Here is a 24,367-nt window from a genome sequence, read left to right on the forward strand (position 1 = left end):
TCTGCCGAGCTCGCTTCGACTTTTGGTGATGCCGCACCATCTGGAGCCACCATGGATGCTGTGCGTAAACTGATATTGCAAGATCGTCATGTGACATACAGTGCTTCAAAAGACGTCTATAAAATTGGGACAGGTGAAGAATCATAGATATATGCATATGAACACTTACCTAACTAATCAACAATCGTTTGTATGGGTCTTTGAAGATGATACATATCCAATAAAAGTTGTTCGCGCACTAACCACTTCGAACTAACATTGGTCTTCGAAACTAACCACAGAAGACGAGTTATTCTCTACCACGACAATGCGAGCGATTTTGAAAAGTCAAAACATCGAATTGGTGCTATAAAGTCCTTCTCACCCAATAATTTCTTCTTATTACCGCAGATCAATAATACATTGCCAGGAAAACGTTTTTCTATACCTGAAGAAGCGGTTGACGCATTCAAATCACATTTTTTGCACTCATGTACAAGTGTATTGATCTTAATGGATAATATTTAGTGAAACAATAAAGCAACCCTTGTATATATATAACTGCCCCGAGGTATGCCATAAAATTATTGACTGACTTATGGCTTTTAGACACCTTTCTAGAACTTTTAACTTTTGAAAATCTCTAGTTTACTGTAAACAAAAAAAGGTCCACTTTGAAATTATCTATGAAAGCAGTCACTAAAAATTAGGTAAACAGGTCACATGGTTCCTTCACATGGATACATACATACTAATCTAATAAATATAGTAAATATAAATAATTATTATCAAATTTCAACTCACATATATTTTTTTATGATATTGTTGAGTTGTTAGTGTGCTTATTGAATTTAAAAATAATCACAATCTTCTGAATTGATGCAGCATCGATTGCATGAAATTACGTACGTGTTGCTTTGGTGACTTCCATTCCGGTGGAATTAACGTCAATTATAGACATACTTGGCCCCCTTAAAAACAGATACGTTCGTTCGACAAAAACACAAAATTCTGAGAATTTCTAGCAATTATCATTCCTCAATCCATATAGTCGTGTGGCCAGCTGGGCGACAATTATTGCTTCCTACTTCTACGTCATTACAGTGAGTCATGAATATTGGACCTCAAAAAAAAACCATAAACAGAAGCGACCGACGGTTTGCTCCGAAAAGCATGAAATGAATTCATTTCGAAACCGTAACGTGTTTTCATTTGAAGTATAACAGAATAAACTGAGAGAACAAACTCAAATCTCTACACCAATAATAATAAAAATTTTTCTCACGTCTAAGTAACATACTTCATTGCAGTGAAGTATAGAAAACTTTTTCCAATGCATTTCATTTGTGGATCACTTAAAACATATTGTTTGTTAAATAGATTTATTCTTAGAGTCAGGGGAAGGGTACTGCAGTAATTATCAGTTATAAAGTTATAAAGTTATAGAGAACATCTTAATATATAAAATATATGAGCCAACACACAATTATAAAACCAAACACTAAAAAATGATGTATAATAAACAAGGAAGACATAGCTTGAATGTTAACTAAAGAGTAATAAGACAACTGAAAAATGAACCAAAGTCGTCGAATTAATGCACAAACAACAAGAATGAAGATGGAATGAACCTGATATAAAGACAATAAAAATGGATCCTCGACATGAGATGCAAGTTGTCACCAAACAATAAAATTCTACGGTGTAAATAGCAATATCAAAATTATACAAACGATGAGATTAAAAATTGTAAAAAAACACGAAGGCAGTCTCCACCTCCATGAACACATAGAGCTGCTAGATAATCATAGACACTGGCCTATATATGTATAACCGGGACTATAAGAATATGTCCAACGGCTGTACTAGTGGTAGTCATGAATTTCTTACCTCCCCGTATATTATTTGAAAGCGTGACGGAGAAACTTCACTCAGAATGTTGGGAGAGGAAATCATCAGGTACATTGCAAACTGCGCTACAGTCATACAACGTAACCCAAACGGATAATGAAAATTGCAATCAATGGAATGGAATTAAATGAACTCTTTATATCATATTATTGGAAATCAAAAAATAGACGAAGAGTATGAAGGATTCGTCAAGGAATTTGGTGAGTTGAATAGCCTCAAAAAGAACAAAACGTAGACCAACCTGTGTGAGCGTGTGAGTTTAACCGTTGATTAAATATATAAATTATCTAGCATATATTCTTTAATATAATTGAATGACAGATAAGACAGAAATTATTTCATACTATACCGTAATATAGTGCAATATATCGTCAGTTTGATTCCGGGAAAAGATATATTACATTACAAGGCCGCGTAAGTAATACTACCGGAATGAACTAGTTTAACTAAGACAAAGTTGAATATAAAAAATGTATTACAGCAAATTATACTCGTTAACGGTGATACTACAGTCCGGAGTATTTGAAATATTTACAGGGGCAGCACCGAGCCAATTTTTCTTGTTTGATTTCTATTATGTACTCTGGAATTTACATATAAAATGGACATTTGATTTTCTAAATTAAGTAAATAATGACAGTATGACATGAAACATTGTACAAAACACGGTCATGAAATGTCATTAAAAGTTAATATTGGAATTTTGGAACCAGTTCCTTTGTCGACCCTTCCATAAGCATCTAGATTTCTATTTCAATATACCGTCCCTTCTCCAATGTGGATAACGTATCTTAGACAATTAGATTTCATTCCTTATATTAACGACATTAATAAATAATTGTGTGAATACATGATAATTGAATTGTTAGGAGTTCAAAAGATAATTAAATAACCCGTTAAAGTAAAGTCGAAATAGGTACTTCCTATATTAACATGTGATCTGTCCACGGTAAATATTGCAATATAAACTATATGTTAATTGGAAACGTGGATTAATACAATAAACACTGAAAGTACATATTTAGATATTATAGGTTATTATCAGTAAATGATAAAATGTTAAATTATATGTTATCTTTACACCATATATCACATTTTTAACATTAGTTCAAACTGAAAAGAAATAATTCATATAACTTCGTCATCGCCAAACCTCTCAAAAATTATAAACTTTCCTCAATGGAAGATTTAATTTAAAGTAGAACAGTTGTACTGTATGGATAATATCTAGGCACCGTACTTAATTTTTTTTCCGTGTCCCAAAACTTCTTTGATTAATTTATTATCATTTACCTTTATAATATTTATTATATACTTCGGGAGCAGTCAATGCTGCCGTGTGCAATCATAGGGCCGATGATAAATCAGTGGTATTCTTATGTATTTTGCGCCGTTAAAACCAACTATGCTCGGCATTTTTGCGAAAAACTGGTACATTTTGTTAAAATCGCAATTACTCAGACAAATTATGTAAAAATGTTTTTTTTATGCAAATATGCAAAAATCGGCGATTTTTACTAACTTGTTGCGACAATCTCGATCACCACACGCCGAACGCAGGCGGCTCTGTTCTGATGCTCATTTTATGTTGTTAATTTACTATCTTTCTTAAAAAGAGATCCATTCAAATACTCTCAAATCATGGAAAAGAATACATTTTTCGAAATTTTTTTTAATAATTTATCTTATTGAATAATATTTAATGTACTTTATAATGTTATATCACAGTCAGTATTTAATATCTATGCACATGCTGTTGTCCAATGCGATTTTTCAATTTTAAAAGATGTTCAATTGGTCAAAGGTTATTAACATCGAAAGTTAGTAGAAATGGTTGATTCCGACTTTCCAAAAAATTTATAATTTTCAAATATGCATTTTACAAATAAAATTACAAGAGACTTATAGTCTTAAATATGCCATATTTGCATAATTGTCCGAACCGATAAAACCATTTATTCATAATTCGTGTAAACAATTACAATTTGAACAAAACGTACTAGTTTTTTGTAAAAACGGCGGGCATATTTGGATTAAGCGGCTCAAAATACATAAGAATACCACTGTTTTATCCTTGGCCGTATTATTGCACACGGAAGCATTAACCGCTCCTGGACTAATATTGTTATATCTATAAAACGCATTATTAGTGTCTAAGTGTTTTTTTTTAATTACATTTTGAATTCGATTCAATTAGTTACTAGTATGAGTGTTTTTGGTATCTCCAGCAGGTAACTTTTCTCATAAGTCTAGTTATATCTCCAGCTAATATATTTTAAATTTAGCAATTTTCGCAAATTTCACACTAGTGTAACCATTTACTAATATTAATGACATAAAAATCATATTTCATATCATTATTCTGTCAATATCTTACAAATTCAGAAATGTCATTGTTTGGAAATTATCATTTGAAATTCATTTTCGTCTTTTATTTCATAAATGTTAACGAGCAAATGCAAGTCCGGCTCAATAAACAGATTATTTCAATTCTGATGCCCAGATATATCTTGAAAAAATAATAAAATTATCTCTTAACTACTACCCCCCATAAATCAACCGGCAACTCTTCATTTTAAACGGGTTTACAACAAGATCCTCGTTTAACACTTATTTTATTAGTACTCGTATGTGCATTGTGAGGGGAATAATTTGTTCAAAGAACATATTTTTATTTAAAATAGCTCTGCTCATTTAAAATTCAAATTACTTTATGATATTTTGAGTTTTTTTAATAATTAATCTGGAACATTATTGAAATGAACAAAAACAAGACTGGAAGAGTTTGAGCATTTGCTTTGAAGTTTTTTATTTTTGTTTACAAATTTGTCATTGTTACATATTTAAGGAATAATAAAATTTTTTTATGAAAAAATTAAAATTTATTGAATTTCTTAGAAGCAAATAACTCGATAACCGATTGAAATACACGAATCAAAGAAGAGTAATTTTTTTTGTATAATTTAACGCTTTTTAATATTTTTTTATTATTTTAGTTGTAAGTTTAGACCAAAAAAGTTTACTTTGTTTTAATTAACACAAAGAAGTGTAACTAGCGCCCTCTATTAGCAATGTTAAATTGGAGTGCAAATTATGATTCCTCATGCCATAAAACGTAAAATTGCCAATTTTCAAAGAGAAATTGTGAAAACATGAAAAATTATTGTGAAAATAAAAATTTAAATTTAAACTATCTCGGAAACTAGCAATATTTGCATAAGACATGTTGAGCAGAATCGTCATATTTTGAGGTCTGGAATCTACAGTTTAGAGATTGGAAATTCTTGATGAATCACCCTGTATACAGTTAATTATTTTCATGGTATGCAATTGATGATGCAGGCACTCGCACAAATGTGTATATTTTTAATTCATACATCTTTTTGCTTCCTTCTTTCGCGCTAATTCCATTCTCCAGCTCCAGACATTAATTTGGTAAATAATGGCAAAAATATGGATTGACTATCTTGCGATTATTTTGAATAAAGAGCATAGCTAATTTCACAAATATTTCATTTTATTATTTCTGAAACAAGAGACACTCACATATGACACCATGTCATTTCAGGACTAAGCTACCTTCAAACTGCCCAATTATGCTAGTTTAAGTTTGAAAACACACATACCAAAGAATGATGTACAGGGTCCTTCACGACGAACTGAATCGATATGTATATGGGAAAGTACTGCGACTAGTGTTCTGAAAATTTGCTTGTATGGGTTTTCCGAAATGCTCGTTTCAGCTAAAATAATTTCAGTTTTCTGAAACTTCCGGTTATATCGGAAGTGGACCCAAACTTAGTTATTTTAAACGGAATGCTATGGTTTAGGAATATTGGTCTGTACTACTCGACTACGAAGATAATTTTCGGCTATTTGAGACATTAGCATATGCAAAAACTGTCTTCTTGTTATTTTTTAGCCAACGTTTTGTAAATGAAAAAGTACCATTGAATTCACTCAGGCTATATTGAGTAATGAGTAAAAAATTACCATCGGCCATCGTTTCGTATTTCTAGCACAGTCAGTCATATGATGCGCACAATTTGTCTAGAGTATCTACACCACCTTTGGACTTGTTATAATCTGTAATCACTTTTGGTTTTCCTGTTAGTTCGTCAATTTTATCATCATGATGAAGACTTGATATCAGTAAAAAGCTTTTGCTCTTCTTGAGGTAACTCTCGCTTGTTTTTTTCTAACAGTACCTAAAAATGTGAGAGTGAAATCCGTAAACAGAGTACGGACTAGAGGAATACTGGTAAACCAGTTATCACATGTCACATTTCTCTTAGAATGTCTGATTGGTTCAACTAGTCTTTGAACAAGTGCTAAAGGAGAATTGTCCAAAGAGTGAGATCCATCCGGCTGTTTGCCAACATAAACCTCCAAATTGCTCGTAAAAAAAGTTTTGGAATCCACCATTGCAAAAATTTTCAAGCCATATTTATTTGGCTTACTGGGAATGTATTGTCGAAAACTGCACCTTCCCCGAAACGCCTCATCGATGGTCACATTTTGAAATGGCGTGTATGCAGACTTACACTTTTCAACAAAAGAATCGAAGATATCCCTGATTGAATTTGCCCGTAGATTTTCTTTCTAACCGTGTATCTATATCATCAGAACGTAAATGTTGTAGTAGGAAGCTAAACCGAAATAGTGACATTGTAAGGTGAAATTGTTCAACACCAGTTTCATTGTTGTTCCACAACTCTTTGACATTTAGATGACTTGACTTGAGAACTCCTCCCAAATAGAGTAAACTAATGCCTGAATTTCAGCCGCATCCGTTCCATTCGCATTCCTTTCACGGGCATAATTTTCTTGATTTCTCTCGATATGTCGGTTTGTACATTCAACAATTTTCGATAGCATCGTATCTTAAAAAAATATTTCCAAATGTCAACAGCGGTTTTCAAAGTCTTTACAGGTGCTTTAGGGCCTGATAAACGTGTAATCAGATTCTCTGAACGAGTTTTGGTGGAATGTTTAAACCACTTAGTTCCATCTTTTCCAGTGAAAAAAGGTATCTGTGTATGATATTCTTCCTTACTTATTTCCATTGTTTCCATTTTATCATCTGAAATTCCTTTTTCTGTGTCGGAATTCTCAAATTATCTTCCTCATTATCGTCATCATGCAAATCATTATTTATTCCGTCTGCATCATCTTCGCTCAAACATTCTAGTATTAATTTGTTCAGTCTGTCCTGTTCTTGTTCGTACGACATTATAGGATACTTATAAAACATTAAACCTTAGTTATTATAATGATTCAAAATGTGAAAACCGGCGTCTTGCCTTTCATGAAGTTAAAAACAAGTTTCAAAATATTTATTTGTTACTGGCGGCGAACTTCAAACTCACAACTGAAACAGTGTCGAGGCATACTATATCGAAAATGACCAGGTTGTAGGGATGTTCGGAAAACATACGTATAAGAGATGTCTGCGGAATGAGAGTCCGCACGCCAGTGCCAGAAGGTTAGGGATGGCTTTTCTTTGGTAATTTCATCTCTAATTATTCTAAGTGAGGTTATTACTAACACGCTTTCCAGTACTAAGTGAAAAGGTGGGAGATTTATAATCACTTCTAGTGCAGCTATTAGGTATGATTTCATAATCGCGACTGAACATATGCAAGCCAATTTTTGTACCTTCGAGAGATTGATCCTCGTGGTATTAGACTAGATCTAGTCCAAACCGCTGCACCATATGTGATGATTAGTCTCACAATTGCAGTGTTCATCCTCAGTAAGATCTTTGGGCTACAACCCTAATTCTTTCCAGCGAAGTTTCTGGCATCACCAGGACTTTTGTGGTTTTAATTTTTATTTCTTTTTCATTCCAGAGAAGTTTACTATCTAGTGTGGGTCCCAGATATTTCCCCTTTGTTTTCCACTCAATGACTTGCTTGTCTAGCTTAATTGGCTTGATACTGAGTTTTTTGTGGCCGAAGAAGGGAATTAGGTAGGTCTTATTTGAGTCCTCTTTGAACACAGAGTGTATTCTCAAAGCATCCTTTTGCGTAGATGACCATGTCGTCTGCATTTCCTTTACATAATATGTCTGGTTCAGTCGGCCCATATGAGAGTTCGTCTACTACTAAGCTTCACATAAGTGGGGATGCGACTTCTATTGTGCCATCCATCAAATTAGCAAACTATATTTACTTTCGTTACTTTATCTAAATATATCAATTATTAAACGAATCATGTAATTTGTTTTTGATAAAGATGAAAAAGAAAAAACTAATAATTTTCGAATTTGTAGTAGGGCTGTCCAAGCGAAGATATCGGGATTTACTTAAGCGCGGTAGATTTATATAAAGGGCGATATCTTGCACCCCGTTAAGTACCTCCACCAAATATGAGCACTATATGTAATATCGTCTTTCATGGATAAAATATCAGATTAGTAAAAAAATTGATCATCAGAACTCCTCGATCCCGTAAAATTAAGGTGGTGTGAGTTAATTATATGATAAAAACTGTCAGTTTGAGCGTGACGTAAAGAGAGAAGAGGGCTACAAAGTTGTCATTCCCGAGTGTAGCTAATTTGTTTTATTTTCAAGTGAATAATTCAAGAATGACGAAAAATATGTAATCTGACGATTTCCACAAGCCAAAGTAACAAAAATCTTGATAAAATTAAATGCGTATAGCTGCATGATGACAGTGTTGGATATATTTTTAATTTAGATTCGTGAGTTAGATCCATGTTTATCCTCTGAATTTATTCAATTTATGCTTAGTTGATGCGGTGTTTCCAATTTACATAAAAATGTTTCCGTTTATCCCTTATATTGGAATAAATACTGATGCTATTCAATTTATTTTTATTATTTAGTATATATTTGTTATTTATTCATTTTATGGTTTTACTCACAGTTGCTTGCATTGAAAGATAGCTTCTTTTAGGTTCACTTAACACCTCCTTGAAATGTCTGACGCGCTCGATTAAATTTCATTTTCAACCCTTATACACGACCACCCGTATCATTTAAATGATCAGATTAACATACAAACATTATTAAAAATAGGGTCAGTCTGTCAATGTAACAGTATTTTTTTTAACATATTCAAAAAACTTTAGCTGCTCCTCTCATCTATAAAAAAATATAAATTATATGACATTTTCTTCTTCTTTTTTTAAAGTTTTACAACCTAATAGGTCTCTGTGACGTTCGAGTAAATCTGAATTTAGCATCGGGGGCTCCCCTACATATCTATGCTGCCTTTTATTCTTAATAACTACAACAGATGTCTTAAATGCCAGGAAATAAACCTTTCGAAATAAACCAATTTAGTGGATTGAGTGGTTAACGAGAAGTGATAAATCTCACATCTTCTAAATGTTACCTCATTATAAAAACACTAATATTGAGAAAAATTACATTACATTTTTTGATGAAAATCATTTGTTTTAATTTGTATATAGTGAAATATCACCATCGATATATTTGTACTTGAAGAGAAGTATAGATCAATTTGTTTTCCAGATGTATTTAACCTTTTTATACTTTACTGTGAGCTTATTGTGAATTATAGCGGAAATATTTGCACTCAAATATCTGTTCATTTTTGATCATCCTTTGTATTAAAATTCTTTCTAGTATTGTTTCCTTCAGACTCTCTACAATAACAGAATAGGATAATGAAAATTTTCCTCTAACACTTGACAATTATTTACAGACTCGTTAATTGAAAAAGATAACATTTAATAAACAAAATATTTAAATATAACATTCCACAATTACAGTATTTTTCCTACCTGACATAAGAAGTATACAATATATCAATAACGTGAAGGAAACTTATAAAAGCTAAATAAATATTAAGTTGAATGAATTCGGATATTTCATTTTATTTATATTTTTGAAAACAATAATTTGATGATTGATTTGAGTGGTGATGTCAGCAACTCTTTTTTGATGAACCAAATTTTTTTCGATTTTTGGAATTCCTTTGCTGTGATGGTCAAACAAGTTGAATTTTGTACAAAAACAGAATAGTTGCTTTAGCAAATTTAATGTTTAGGTACGCAATGATTGAAAAAAGAAAAAAAAACTTATTGAAGCAAAAAGTTGTTTGTGTTGTAAAAAAGTTGTTGTTACAACGAAACAATTTATCTCATACTAATTCACAAACTGATTTGAAAATATATCTGCGAAATTGGCACAATTATTCAAATTCAAACCGTTAGTTTCTGTTACCAGGAACAATTAAGCTCATTTCCTTCTTAAAATCCTTAGAACTACCTCCTTATGAGCCTTGAAATCTATATTTATATTAATTCACTAAAATTTTATAGATCACTTCTTTCTGTGTCTTATCATGATACTCGTAGAATTTGATTTTACCTTTCAAATATATATCTGATTTTCGTATTCCCAATTAATTTGTTCTGGGAATTCTCTTTTTCTATTTTTAAGATTTTTAAGACTTCTTGCGTACTCCTTCGATACGCAAGATCAATTTAACATTCAATCATCGAGCGGCTTCTACAATCAAAATGCTTCCGCAAAATTTAAGCTTTCTTGCACGAAGAACTTGCAGATGCGTGCTTGTCGATTTGCCGCTATTGTTAGTTATCAATATAGTGAATGTTTCGTCTTCAACATTTTGTAGCAATGTGATGTTAGGTATTATATTTCCTTTTTGTTTTGGATTTTAAGGTCACGGCTAATGTCAGGTCTGTTAGTGTTGATTTTAGATTTATGATAATCTCAAAAATAATGTTTAAAGAAGTGAGATTGTAAAATCCATAAACAAATTTTCTTGAGTTTCTTAAAAAATATGAAACGTTAGTGTTTTGTAGTATGTAGCATTCGAAACATTTTTAAACTTCTATTTATTATTACGTAGAATATTGAAAATAACTGTATGCTGAAGTACTAATCCGAATCAGCTTTTTATTTATTTTTGAATAGGTGGTTTATTAAAAAAATTTTTTCTGATGTTATAACCCTCTATAATTCAATGTTCTCTAAATGAATATTGAATTAAAATCCAAATTCGACCTGTTCATCTTACTGTTTATTAAGATATTAAGTTTCCCAGGCAATACTTTAAAATATATCTTTAATGTACCAATTAAAACAATTAAACTTTTTAATTAAATGGATTTCTGAGATCAGTTAAGTTGATTTGGTAAATTCCATTTACCTTGAGTAGGTGTTCGATTCTATTGAGTTTTTTTAACTTCTTTTAAGAGAATTTTATATTAATTGAATTATCACTTCTACACTATTTTGTTGTTAAAAATGGATTTTTTTTGAAATTTGAATTTTGTTAAAAAGGCAGTAGAGTAGATCGAATAATAATTATAGAAGTTTTTTAACTTGAAGGGGTGACATTACTGTTAATCTCACAATTAAATATAAAATATGTTCTATAACTACAAATGCTTCAAAACTTCAAGCCAATTTTTAAGAATACTCTTTGGTATACTCTTCAAACTTTATTTGCTTCTCCCTTGAAGTAGTTGTTTAAGTTTTGGAGAGGCAAATAATAAAATGAAGAAACCAGGAAAACGTTTCACTCACCTTTTAACTCCAAAACTTATATCTGATAGCCAGGAGTCATGTAAATATGTAGCAACTCTTTAATTACTGTTAAACTCAAAGGTGTAATGAATTAGAACGGATAAAAAGTTTCACAAACCTCTCTCATACAAGAATGACGATTTTCAATATCTTCTTGAGCGATATCATGATAGTTGATGGCATTGATAATTTACTAAAGCTAACAACATTCATCACCGCTCATAAGTAACATTCTATAAAACTACATTCTCAGCTGCTTTTCCGTACACGAAATTTTATTTGTAATAAAAAATTCTTTTGAAGTAGTGGCAAGACAATTGACTATAACTGACAAAATCGACTATGCTAAGTGAACTGAATAAATGACGATGAGATTACGCTTGATGGTTGATAATGAATAGAACAGATATACAATATACAAGTTTTTATGTAATGTTAGTCTATACCAGTTTCTAAACATATTTGTGAGTTTTCTGTATATTTTCACAATTTTTACCAAATGTATTGAGCACCCATGACATATTTCTATTTTTTTGTAAACTATCAAATCAAAATGAAATAAAATGATTTATAAAGGTTTGTATCAAAATAATCAATATTTGGTGGGTACACTCTTTGCCTCAATTATGACATAAATTTATCTAATATTATAATAAATATTTATATTTTTCATTGATACTCATTCGAGGAAACACAGCATTTAAACCCTACTTTGTTTGTGGTGACCGAGTCTACGGTTGAGTGAACCTCATACATGCCATTTTGTGCTCAGAAATTCGAAGAAATTCTCCCAATACCATCTCATACTGCAGACATATTTTTGACACGACGCTGTATGCTTCTAGAATATAATGATATCTATACTTGTATCGCAGAAAGTGTCATTAATTATGTTTATGACGCAGATTTATGTCTTTGTAGGGTTCATGAAGCTCTCATACACAATTTGCCATCTACAGAATCAGTGATTTACGTTTGTTATTACACAATCTTTCTTAAATTCTCGTTTATGTAAAGACGCCCAAAAGTAACATCGGGCGAACCAAAAATCTGCATTAAAGAGAGAAAATCGAGTTCCGGAAAATTAGAATAAGTCTTTTTAACAATTGTATCAAATGTAATTAAGTCTTTAGATTCACTGAATTATTGTGAGGATGGTTAAAATATAAACCAGACTTATGCTATAAAGATTTTTTTATTAAGTTTATTATAATTTTATAATTTTACAAAATACTCTTCATCACACTATACAAACTTTTGCCAACTCTCTGAAAACTTTCGGATGCATTTTTTATAAGAATCTCTTGGCTTGTTATGTTTATGTATTCTTGCATGAAAGATTCTACCTCCGCATTTCTTTCGAATCGCAGTCCGCCAAGTGCCTCTTTCAATGGATCAATTAAATGATAGTCATATGGCGACATATCGGGACTATAAGGAAGGTGTTCCAGTATTTCCAAACTCAATTCGTCCAATATTTTCGTCGTAAACGTAGCTGTATACGGTCTGGTGATGTCTCTCAGCAATACCGCACTACGGATTGGAATATCGCTTCGTTTTGATCGATAGATCAATCGTGATGGTAAGGAGCTTACTAGAATATTCGCACGTGCACAGTTCGTTGTTTAGTGAAAAAATCAATTGCAATTACTCCTCCCAAAATACTATATATAAAACATCTTTTTATTGCTTCACTTCATAGACGTGCGTTCACTCTCAGGAATATAGTGGTGTACCTAAGTCTCATCTGTAATTATTATTCGGAACAATAAATGTTCTCCTTACTCTTCATACCGCTGCAGGAGACGCATGTGAATTTCTGCTCAAAATCCAAAAGAAAGTGGAACACCATTCATACACTTGAACATTGGAGAGGTACTCATCCTCAAGTTGCGCAAATAATACATTATCTTCGATCAAAAAATGAATATTAATGCGTTGTGCAACAGACACTGTTGTGTACGCTTCGTAACAGGCCAGTCTAACACCCAGAGCAGTCACTTTGACGACATTAAATTTTCCACGCATCTATTAAAACATTCCGCTTTATATTTCAACCGATCTCGTACTTGAAAGTTTAATAGGTTTGTATTTTGTGTAGAAACTTAATTACTTGAATTTCACGGAATAAAAAATTGATTTTCTTTTTGCTAATAAAAAATTCTCTAAACAATAGACTTTTTCTGCACTTATCAAATTTGTAGATTGCTATATATTTTAGGTTTTAGGCTTTATTTGTAAACTGGTTTGAATTTCCTAATGTTCCCTACGCATATCTCAGAAACCATAAGTTGGATTCCAAAATTTTTTTAGTTGGATCAGGTTTAGTCTAAATTGTACCAGTCCAATTTCATCAGAATCGGTCCAGTAGATTTGAAGATAGAGAGCTAAATGTGTACACATCCATGCTAAACTTGTCAAGAGCTAGGAGGGCCTTAATCTGAGCATCTTATTCAAATATTTTTTGGTCACATATTTCACTTTTATTTCTTTGCTTCTATAATTTATTTGCATCTCATCGAGTAGAATCTAATAGCGTAATTAAATTTCCCACGAAAATGTAGGTTGAGTACCCTTGACATCATAATAGCTACTGTTGTCCGTTATATAAGGAAGACTGAATCTAAACTTTGATATCTTGAAGAAAATTTAAGTTTCTCAACCGTTCTACGTTGCTCTAATGGAACGGTGGCGACATGTTATTCCGATAAAACAGGCGACTCTTTATTTTGCTTCATTAGTGAACAACTTTTGTTGGATTTGGGTTGAAAGACCCATACAGTTGATTGTTGTTTAGTTTAGGGCTCATATGGATAGATCCATGATTCGTCGCCTTTCACGATCTTATTGACGTGCTTTGAAGGACTGCGATCGAATTCTTTCAGCATTTCTTTTCACTGAGCTTTTTTTGAGCGATTGTCAAATTTGTGCGATATCCAACGAAAACAAATCATATATTGAAATATCAGTTTACGCGCAGCATCGATGTTTTCTGACACAACAGCCGATTTAATACATCCTTCCCGAAAATCATGATATAGCGAAGTATGACCACGATTGAATTTTAAAAACCAGCGTGTTGGTTTAATCTTTGTCGAAAATCAAAGAAATTCGTGATTTAATTCCATTTTTTGACCAAGATGAATGTTTCAAGTGTCTATAAACAACACAAATAGACTCGTATCACAACACGTTCTAAGTATATTAACCATTAAAAATGTCAAGCTTCATTATGACAATGTCAGATTTGACATATCTCATAACTTGAGTAGCAGCCCTCGAATTCCTTCAGTTTGAATTTGAGCATCGAAGTTTATGTGAGTTTATTTGTTAAAATTCTTTCATTTCAATGATATTCCAATCGTGGGATTAATGGGTAAGCAAACATGTGCTCCAAAATACCTCCAGAACTTGATGGTTACCGGAGATTTAAATCGCAGAACGGTAGGAAAATATACCATACAGATGCACTAAAGCCAAAATTTTGAGAGGATTGTGTGTAAAAACAAACAAGAATTTTTTGTAGATGGTTTATCAACATATCATAAAATAGCCTCTAGGAAAAGTGAACGACTTATTGTTACTCATATTGCTTCTACACATGATTTGTATCTTTATTGATAACACTCCAACTATCTAATGATATCCTTTATCGCAGATTGGTTCACCAAAAAAAAAGTAATTCGATGAACCAGATATGAACACAGAGTGTCATAAAAATACATATATTGATTAATTGTGATTCGATTGCCACTTTAATATTGGCTATTAAGCTGTAGAGAATGTATATGGATTTAAATGAAATATGAACGAATACTAATAATAAAAGACATTAAAAATCTGCAGTATCATCTCATAGTCGTATACAAACATCGAATATGTACGAAAAGAGAAGAATATGTGTAATCTTGATTCTACCATGGAGTCCCTAACTATGTATCTAAGCGAGCTAGACAACTCAGATTGGAGTGAAGCTAATTTATTTAATAATAAATAGCCGAATCTCGTTCTCCTCAAAATCACGAAGGTCTAGGTTATATATACCCATTTCTCAATTGTAGTAATCAGTATTAGACCATTTATCAAAGATAGACAAAATATTTCATAGTATAAAATGGAGTGTGACGAAAACGCACTATTCTCTTTTTTACGGTGCAAACCATAAAAGAAACGCTGTTAAAACTTGATAACAATGATGGGTAGTGGGCGTATTGAGCTTATGTCTAATACGTAAATTTGTAGTTTTTGATCAAAATTCTCAATTTTAAATTATACAGTGTGGGTCAAAGCAACAAATTTACAACTATATAGTACTATTACTTTTTTGTATGGCATCACCGATATGCCATTCCCTTCTGGAGTATGCGTTGTGTGATGCAAGTTGAGAAATCTTCAAGGTAAAAACAAGAGCTGTTAGTTATTTACTCAGACTAAAAAGTAGTACTCACTTCTCGCACTGTTTTTTTGAAAATTCAAAATATTCACTCTTCCCTCCTTATTTATATTTGATTCTGTATGCCTGATCCGTAAGCACGCTTCTCCCATTTAAGAAAGTTCATTGCTCAGCTATCCACTTAGGAGTGCGGAGCGTTTTTTTCTGCATTTAGCAAAAATTTGAAGACATATTTACTGAAAAGTGCCTTTTACACTATATTTCAATGATAATATTTGATTCGTTTTATATAATGAGTTATTGCTAATATTGATTTCTAATACAAACTATTAGATATTTCAAGATTGTCGTATATTTAATTTTATTATCTGGTTTAATTCTCATAATGTATAAATGTAATGTATATTACATTTATAAATTTTCACATACTTAGATTTTATTTCATTTTTGTATCAATTTAGTTATTTGCGTGTTTGTTGTTTAGTTATTTTAAAGCTCTCGTCTACAAATTGTGAACAAGCATTTTATCACCTCTCTTTTTTTTTGAACATCAACCAATAAATTGAATAACATAGTGTATGCCACCCTTATTTAAATTGTAATAAAAAATACATTGATCAATCTATAACTTTACTTACTGAAAATATTACTGAGCCACAATAATTGATTAGTGAAATAAGACATATATTTGGTTAAATGTTGCCATTAGCCAATCCGCTGTTATGTTCACACGTAGAAGTTAATGAATAATGTTCATTGTTTATATGCATATATATCAGATATATTGCAATAAAAACGTCTGACAATAAAATTTTATTTGTAGCTTGTATGTCATTATGTAAGACTAAAAGAGAGAATTTAATTTAGGAATACAATCAATAAAACTATCCAGATAATGTTCATTAAATGGGACATTTTAATTAAACGATTGTTTGCATTATTAAAAAAGTATATTACTAACATTACTGCTGTTCATATAATTTTTCTAGTAAATAATTAGGAATATTGGTCGTAGCATTAATTTCTAACTTAAAAAAAAATCAATTAAAAATGTTCGTCACAGCTTTGGTTATAATTTTTCTTTTGGTTTATTGATTAGAGGTATATTTAAAAAGTCATTAATTATCTATTGATGAAAAGTGTTATAGTCCAGGAGGAATCGGCGTAAGAGTACCGAAATCTATTCCACCTCAATTTTTTTATGGGATCCTCTTTAAATTGTCCTACTGTACAAATTTTTTTTAGATCCTTCATTGAAATACAAATAAAAAAGGCCTTATGACTCTTCACAATGAAGTTAATATTTTTGGAGATATGAATTTTGGATTCGAAATAATTGGAAACTGAATTATCTAACGGCTGTATTACAAAATTGCACAATAACACAACAATTGCACGACATAACACTTGAGCGAAAAAACAATTTTTACATCTACGTTTTTTTGTAGAATATCTCATTAATTCTTACTTTCATAGACTTTACTTTAACTTGAAGTTTGGAAAATTTTCTACTGAAAATATATCAATAACTTTTCACCATTTTCGGGAAAATCAAATCTAAAGATAGTAATTTCAAATTGTTATGAATAGCGCCGTTTTTTAGATTTATTGTTAGTTTTTTAATCATTTTTAGAAGATAAAATAAAAAGTTTAGATTTATATGTATTTATGCTTGTTGCTAACGTTTCCAATGAATTTTTCTTGACTCATTGTAATAGTCGTAGATCTTCGACAAAAATTTCAATAGTTAAGTATGCTTTTGTATATCAGTAATGTTTTTTCATATTTTTTGATATCTATTATAACCATCGCATTGAAAACAACAACAAAAAATTTAATACGTTATGAACACATACATTTGATTAATTATTTTGTTTCACACGGATACTAGGAAAAGTTTAAGGCTTCACAGTTCTGTGAAAGTTTTGTTTTCAATTTACCATTTTCTATGGTGTGAATCTAATAAGAACTATTTTTTCAAATGGATTAACGTTTATCCTATATTCATGAAAGACCGCTTTTCTCGTACTTTGAAGCCGAGTAGTAATTTTGGCGGAAATTTATCGATGAAGACCTTGTTCCAGAATCACCAGAAAAACTTCTTTACAAAAATAGTACGAAAGGTGTTCTTATAAATTGGCCCTTTTTGTCTCTCTTTATATGAAAACTAATTAAGGGGAGAATTACGATCAATTGTAGCGTATGTTTTTCAAATATTCATAAGTATTTACTTAGACTGAACAAGATACTCTAACTTCGAAAATGAATGAAATATCTGTAAGAAATAGGCACCAACAAAAGAAGCGGTTCAATGTCTGCTTGCAACACCTCATTCCAAGCAACTTCCACTTGATGTATTAACTGCGCTAGACTCCGTAGGGCTCTAAATATGGTCATATTACCTCTTATCTGCTAGTAAAGTGACAAACAAACAAAACAAATAAATTTATGTCTGAAGTTTATTTCTGGAGTCATGGTTTAGAGGATTATTTCTTCTTCTTTCTTCCTATCAAATTGTTTGCTAATCACTTGGTCTATGTGAATCCGTTAGTAACAATTTGGAATCAACTACGAAGGAAGAAAAAATCAAGGAATTGGTAATTGATAACCAATAGAAAAAAATATGTAAAAAACAGGCAACCGACAATTGCTAAGTTGATAATAAATCATAGTGTAAAAAACTGAGAACACGCTTCAATAGTTGATTGAATAATTAATTTTTGATATAAAAATAAAGTAACGAATGACAAAATTGATCACTATACTAAAGCGTGATTTCCTTTGCACGACATTTTCTTTCAAAAATAATTTGGTATAAAGCTGGTAGAAAATTGTAATAAAATTTTCTAAATAATATTATAATGTACTCCTTATATAAGTAAACTGTTTTCAATCACAAAAGGAATGAGATTAATTTATACTCAAGTAATTTATTTATTCACTATTCACTAAAACTTTCACGTTAAACAATTCACTTATATTTATGCAGACACTTGACATTTAATTTATTTAAATACACCGCTCAGTTCACTTGTCACTGGTGAAATTTTTGACTGACTTACGACTGACTAAATAGTATATTAAAATTACATTCTTGAACTTTCGACACTTGTAAATCTTTGTTTCACCATGAATGTCACTATAAAAACTGTCACCAAAAAAGGTGAAGTAATCAGGTCACAAAAATTAAGAAAAAAATCTAGGCGCATCCACCGCACTTTTTATAAATTAAGCAGTGGTGCTGGAGCTTCTTTTATCTTTTCTTTACATGGAGTTATAAAATAAATTACTTGGTAAAATATTTTTTCAGGCGACAACATTGTAGTTTTACCTATTAACTAGATTTTCCATTCATTTGGAGACCATGTAGATATTTCTTTAGTCAAGCCTTGACAATATATAATATTTGAAAATATCTTCAACTTATATTATGTTCAAAACTGAAATAGGTCTAAATGTCAATTTTTATCTTTGTTCTGAAACTAATTTTTTTAACAAAAAATGTATATATAATATTAGTTCTCTTATTGATAATACATCCAAAAAAAGTGTAATATATACAACCAAAGAAAGTATTGAAAAAATATTGTATTTGTCAGAAATATTCGGACGTATGAAAATGGTATGGAATATGGTAGATCAATGATTCCTTATCTTTTGGCCAATTTTCATTAATAAACATTTGTTTCTTTCGATAAGGACTTTTGTCACTATTATTATTACAACCTTCTATTTTATGATTTAGTTATATTAATCATAAATAATATTTTTGACCTATATCTTCATTTATTTTACTGAGATAATTAGATTATTATCAGTTTAACAAAGTGAAATTCTTGAAAGATTTATTTCAAATATTCATAACAATGACTGTATTTGAGTATTACTAGTTATAATGGAATTTAACTTTACTACATAACATTTATTTATATTCCTATTATTTACATTAGTACTCAAATAATGTTGAAAAATTATATATTCAATTTATTTTTCATAAGAGCGATAACGAGTGACAAGAGATATAATGATATGAAAAGATGAGGAACTACGATTTACTTGAATATATAACTATAGTCATTTTCCAGTATTTTGTTTCTATTTATTATTTCTAGCTGAATTTTATCTTATTAAATGTTCTGATGAAGAAATCAAATTATTAATTTATATTTATTTTCTTACCAAATTACAATAAGGTACGATGGGGCCAGATTGCTCATATTATTGTTGCCTGATCCAACATAAAAATTTAATAAGGGATTATTCTAGTGAGCAGCGATTTCCTAGCAAGTGAATATCTGGTAGAATGGAAGTGCTCTCATTAAATTTGTAATAGAAATCGATATAATATATAACTTGTTGTTCAAGTTTTATTATTTGGCAAGCACAATACGATTTACGGTTTGCGAGGGGCTTTATTGTTCCATATACCCTCCTTGAATATAAATACAATTTCAGTAATGTTCTAATTTAAAGATTCAATTCTTGAAATCAGGATAAGGAAGACTATGGAGAGATTCTTCCACGGCTGCTATTACCTTTCGCTTGATGGCATTAGTTTTAGTTGTTTGACGAATAGGCTACTCAAAAATTCTTTTAATCCTTTCTAAGATGCTCAATTAATAACTTTGGTCAAAATATCTAGGGCATCTACTTAATCTATATTGGTTAATCGTTGATCTTACATAATCATATTCTCTATTTTTTCATGTTATACAAATGGATGAAAATACAAAAATTTATTCAATAATATTACGATAATAGAAATAATCTAGTTTGTCCATTTATGTTATTGATATTGATAAAGATTACAGATTGAAAAATATTATTAGAATATGCTTGAAAGAGGTGGAAAAATGTCACATACTGTTGTTGAAATAACGTACCTATAACTTTTAAGATATGTTTAGTGGGATCACAGAAATAATAATAAAAAGAGTGAAAATGGAAACTATAAGTAACTGAGTGAATCAAGGCAATTAAAAACAATTAAAAATATTGTTGCTACATAAACCCCAACCTATTATAATCTTTAAGGAAACTCAAGAAATAAAAATGAGTATAAAAAATAGATTTTGAGAAGAGTAACAAAAAAATTTTATGAAAACAGTATGAACGGGTGGTTCGAAACAGAAAATTAATATTCTTAAATATCAAGGATTTACTCGTCGTGGTTCTTGCAAAAAGTAATAAGTGAAGTAAATAAAGTATGAACTAGTAAAAGTAAGAGATCGGGGTGACTGAAGGTATCCATTAGCAGGGTTACAGGAACTGATGCAGTGATTATTGCTAGGATTGAGAATTACCAAAGAATAACACTATACAACCACAAGGGCGGAACCAGGGTCTTGACAAATGGAGGGTCATTAGTATTAAGCCTTTTATCCACAAAATATAATTTAATTATGTTGTTTTTGACATATTAATTAGTTTATGTCAGAATCTTCAACTTCTTAGCATTTTATTTTTGTTTTATGAGGTATTGCTTAGATATTCGAAATATTTGCGGGTATTGGCTCCATTCATCCACGGTGTAAAATAATTCGTACTTTTCCATCTTCCCACTTACGCCCTTTTATAAGAAACAAAAAACTAACTTAATGAATCAGGGTTTAGGGGGGAGGTCATGACCCCCATAACCTCCCCTGGATCCCTTGTATAACCATAACATTATAAATAAGTTCATGGCATCAAAACATGGTGTATCCCGGTGCTACTTCTATGTATTATCGTTCAACAGGTATATTTTTATTATGAAACACAACAAAAATATTCACATAATTATTTTCAATGAGATTTTATCAAGATTCTATTCGGTATGTAGTGTATATATAATATTGAATATATGGCGAAAAATTTTGGTTGGTATATCTAGTTTATACAATGAAATGAAAAAAAAAAAACTTTTAAAAACACCATAAGGCGGTGAGAAAAGTCGGAATGGTTGACATAGAATATGTCGGTGTATGTTAGTGCCCAGACACAAATATTGACCTGAAGATGACTAAGTATTGGAATTAACTTCTAATGTATTTCAATACCTAATATTAATTGGCATAAGAATAATCTTTCATTATTATGCAACGATCATGTATGATAGCCATTAATATACGAGTGTCTCGTAGGATACGAGCCGCAGGCGAGTGTAGTATATGTATAATGTGCGAGTATATTAGTGAAAGTTGCATACATTATTTTTTCTATACTCATCAATGAGTATATTTCAATTGATAATTTTCATTTATTATAGAAAAACGGCACGGTAAAAGGAATTGCGGCAAATAAATTCAAATCATTTGTAGATGTGTATTTTTCAATCTTCATTGTTTATGTATTAATTATTTATAGTAGAATTCCTAACATTCTGTTCGGATAGCTGTTAAATATTTGTTTCATTCCTATTCCTATTATAAATTAAAACGAAAATTATCAGGTTTCTTTCTAACAACTTACTATTTTCATCTGGTATAAATAGTTTACATTTTTTACAACGTTCAGCTTAGAATATTTTAATATATCAATATCAACCTCATATTTATAACTAACTCCATTATTGAAAAAAGTAGTTTGTAATTCTTTAGAATAAAATATAGAAACTTTCCTTGAAAACTTAATTATAAATTATATAAAATCATTATAATTATAAATCAATTTATTTTATTTGACAGTTATGCGTGTCACTATACTCACCAAAACTTCATTATTATATACAGAACAGCAAAATATGATTCGTTATATTATTGTAACGGATACCGACATAACTTGAATTGATTGTATTTTGCAAAACAGGTTGTGAGTACAACTTCAGCGCACATTTCTTGACTCAGAAGTATAATCAAGTATTGTCTATTTTCTTGTGATATTCTCACTAAAATTTAATACAATTACCAAATTAGGTACAAAGCTTTACAAAAGCAATGTAGAAGGAAAACGATTTTTCAATACATCGTCCGCAATCTGATAAAATTGTACGTCATATCTAGTACATCTCTTTAAGCATTATCAATATTTCTCACTCTTTATATTTTTTGTTTCTTCTTTATGTCATGATCTATAACATCATTACAATTTTGTTATTTCAATAACCTAATTAGTTAATCGTAGATTTTGTTGTACGCAATACCCTGTAACAACAACCGAAGGCAGACTCAGTTTTGTTGCTGCCACAAATTTCTCATCCTCTGCCAACTCATCACGTTTTATTTAAACTATCGAGACAAGTCTGCTCTTCAGATGACCTACATGTCTTGACCATACGTAACTGATACTTGAACTGCAACTTATATTGTTAAATTTGATTTCGCACATTTAACTATATATTGAAGAGAAAAAAAAAACAGTTAGTTACTGGAACATGTCAGTTAATTATCATAGATGATTGAATCCGCAGTTTCAAACACGTTATTGTGTTATTCGTTCAATGGCAAATTCCTCAAATTTGCTGAAATATGAAGTTCGTGGGAATTAATCGTTGTTAATAGTGTATTACGTCTATTGTTACAGAATGGAGTTACATCATAGTCAAAACAATTACGACGTTGAAAGCAACAAATCACCATGGTACGGTTCAAAGGCAAGTTGTACTAGGTAAGAAACAAGTATTGGTACTCATTCTATTAAGTAATAAATTGATAAATATGAATACATCATGGAATAACAACGTCTCATTGAATTTATACTAAAAATTTATTTTCAAATAACTTTTTTTTTAATTGGGTATTATGATAATATAATATGGCTATTGTGACAATTGGTTAATTTTTATATACCTTCCAGAAACTATTGGTTTCCTATACCAGTCAATTAAAATTTTATTATCTTTGCTTCTTATAAATTGGTATGAAGAAAAGGTAACGATTTTTAAATATTCTCCTTTTCTATAGTAAATTGTATATAGGTATCGAAATTATTGAAGTAAAATAGTAAATTATCCATTTCATTATTTCGAAAGGATAATATATATGCAGGTTCTCCAAAAATTATGTCTATTGGACAATCTAAGCCGGGATAAGTTTAAAATCTTGAGGCAATCATGACAAAAATGACATAGACTTCGAAAAAGGTTTTGTATACTGTCCTTCCTATATTTGGCAATCGATATATACAAAAATTGCTTAAAATAAAAGAAAAATATTAAAGATAACTGTAATTTTGTGAGCAGTATAAAAAGCGAACTTAAAAAGATATAAGCTAATATAAAGAATAATATGACCTATTAGAATTACTCTGATTTAAACACTTTAAAAATGGAATACAATATAATATGTTCATAGTTTATACTCATTAGACTTAAAAAAAATCAGTGGATTCCGATCTTCACAATATAGGTCAAAAATATTCGTCCCTCCCGCTAAATTGAAGTCCCAAAAATTAGAATAGACTTTTGAACAAGCATATTTGGTAATATTTGGAGACGATAATCACTTTTTTACCTATATACCATTTTGATAAATTTACCCATGTAATTAAAGTTCCTTCTGGGAATAATAAACGTTATACTATTGATATATAACTATTCACATCTCAAAATTTTGAAATC

At 30.5% G+C, this 24,367-nt stretch overlaps 1 protein-coding gene across 4 annotated transcripts in view; it reads left to right on the forward strand.

Annotated features, from left to right (window-relative positions):
* Positions 1–24,367, forward strand: part of LOC130453272 (proton-coupled amino acid transporter 1-like) — a 91,151-nt gene that overhangs the window by 31,591 nt on the left and 35,193 nt on the right. For all 4 annotated transcript variants that reach the window (XM_056792911.1, XM_056792913.1, XM_056792914.1 and 1 more), the window contains one exon: positions 23,332–23,415. In XM_056792911.1, the coding sequence (XP_056648889.1) occupies positions 23,332–23,415 (84 nt within the window). The remainder of the gene's footprint in view (positions 1–23,331; positions 23,416–24,367) is intronic.

The sequence above is a fragment of the Diorhabda sublineata genome, chromosome 2, assembly GCF_026230105.1.
Source record: "Diorhabda sublineata isolate icDioSubl1.1 chromosome 2, icDioSubl1.1, whole genome shotgun sequence".
Lineage (NCBI taxonomy): Eukaryota > Metazoa > Arthropoda > Insecta > Coleoptera > Chrysomelidae > Diorhabda > Diorhabda sublineata.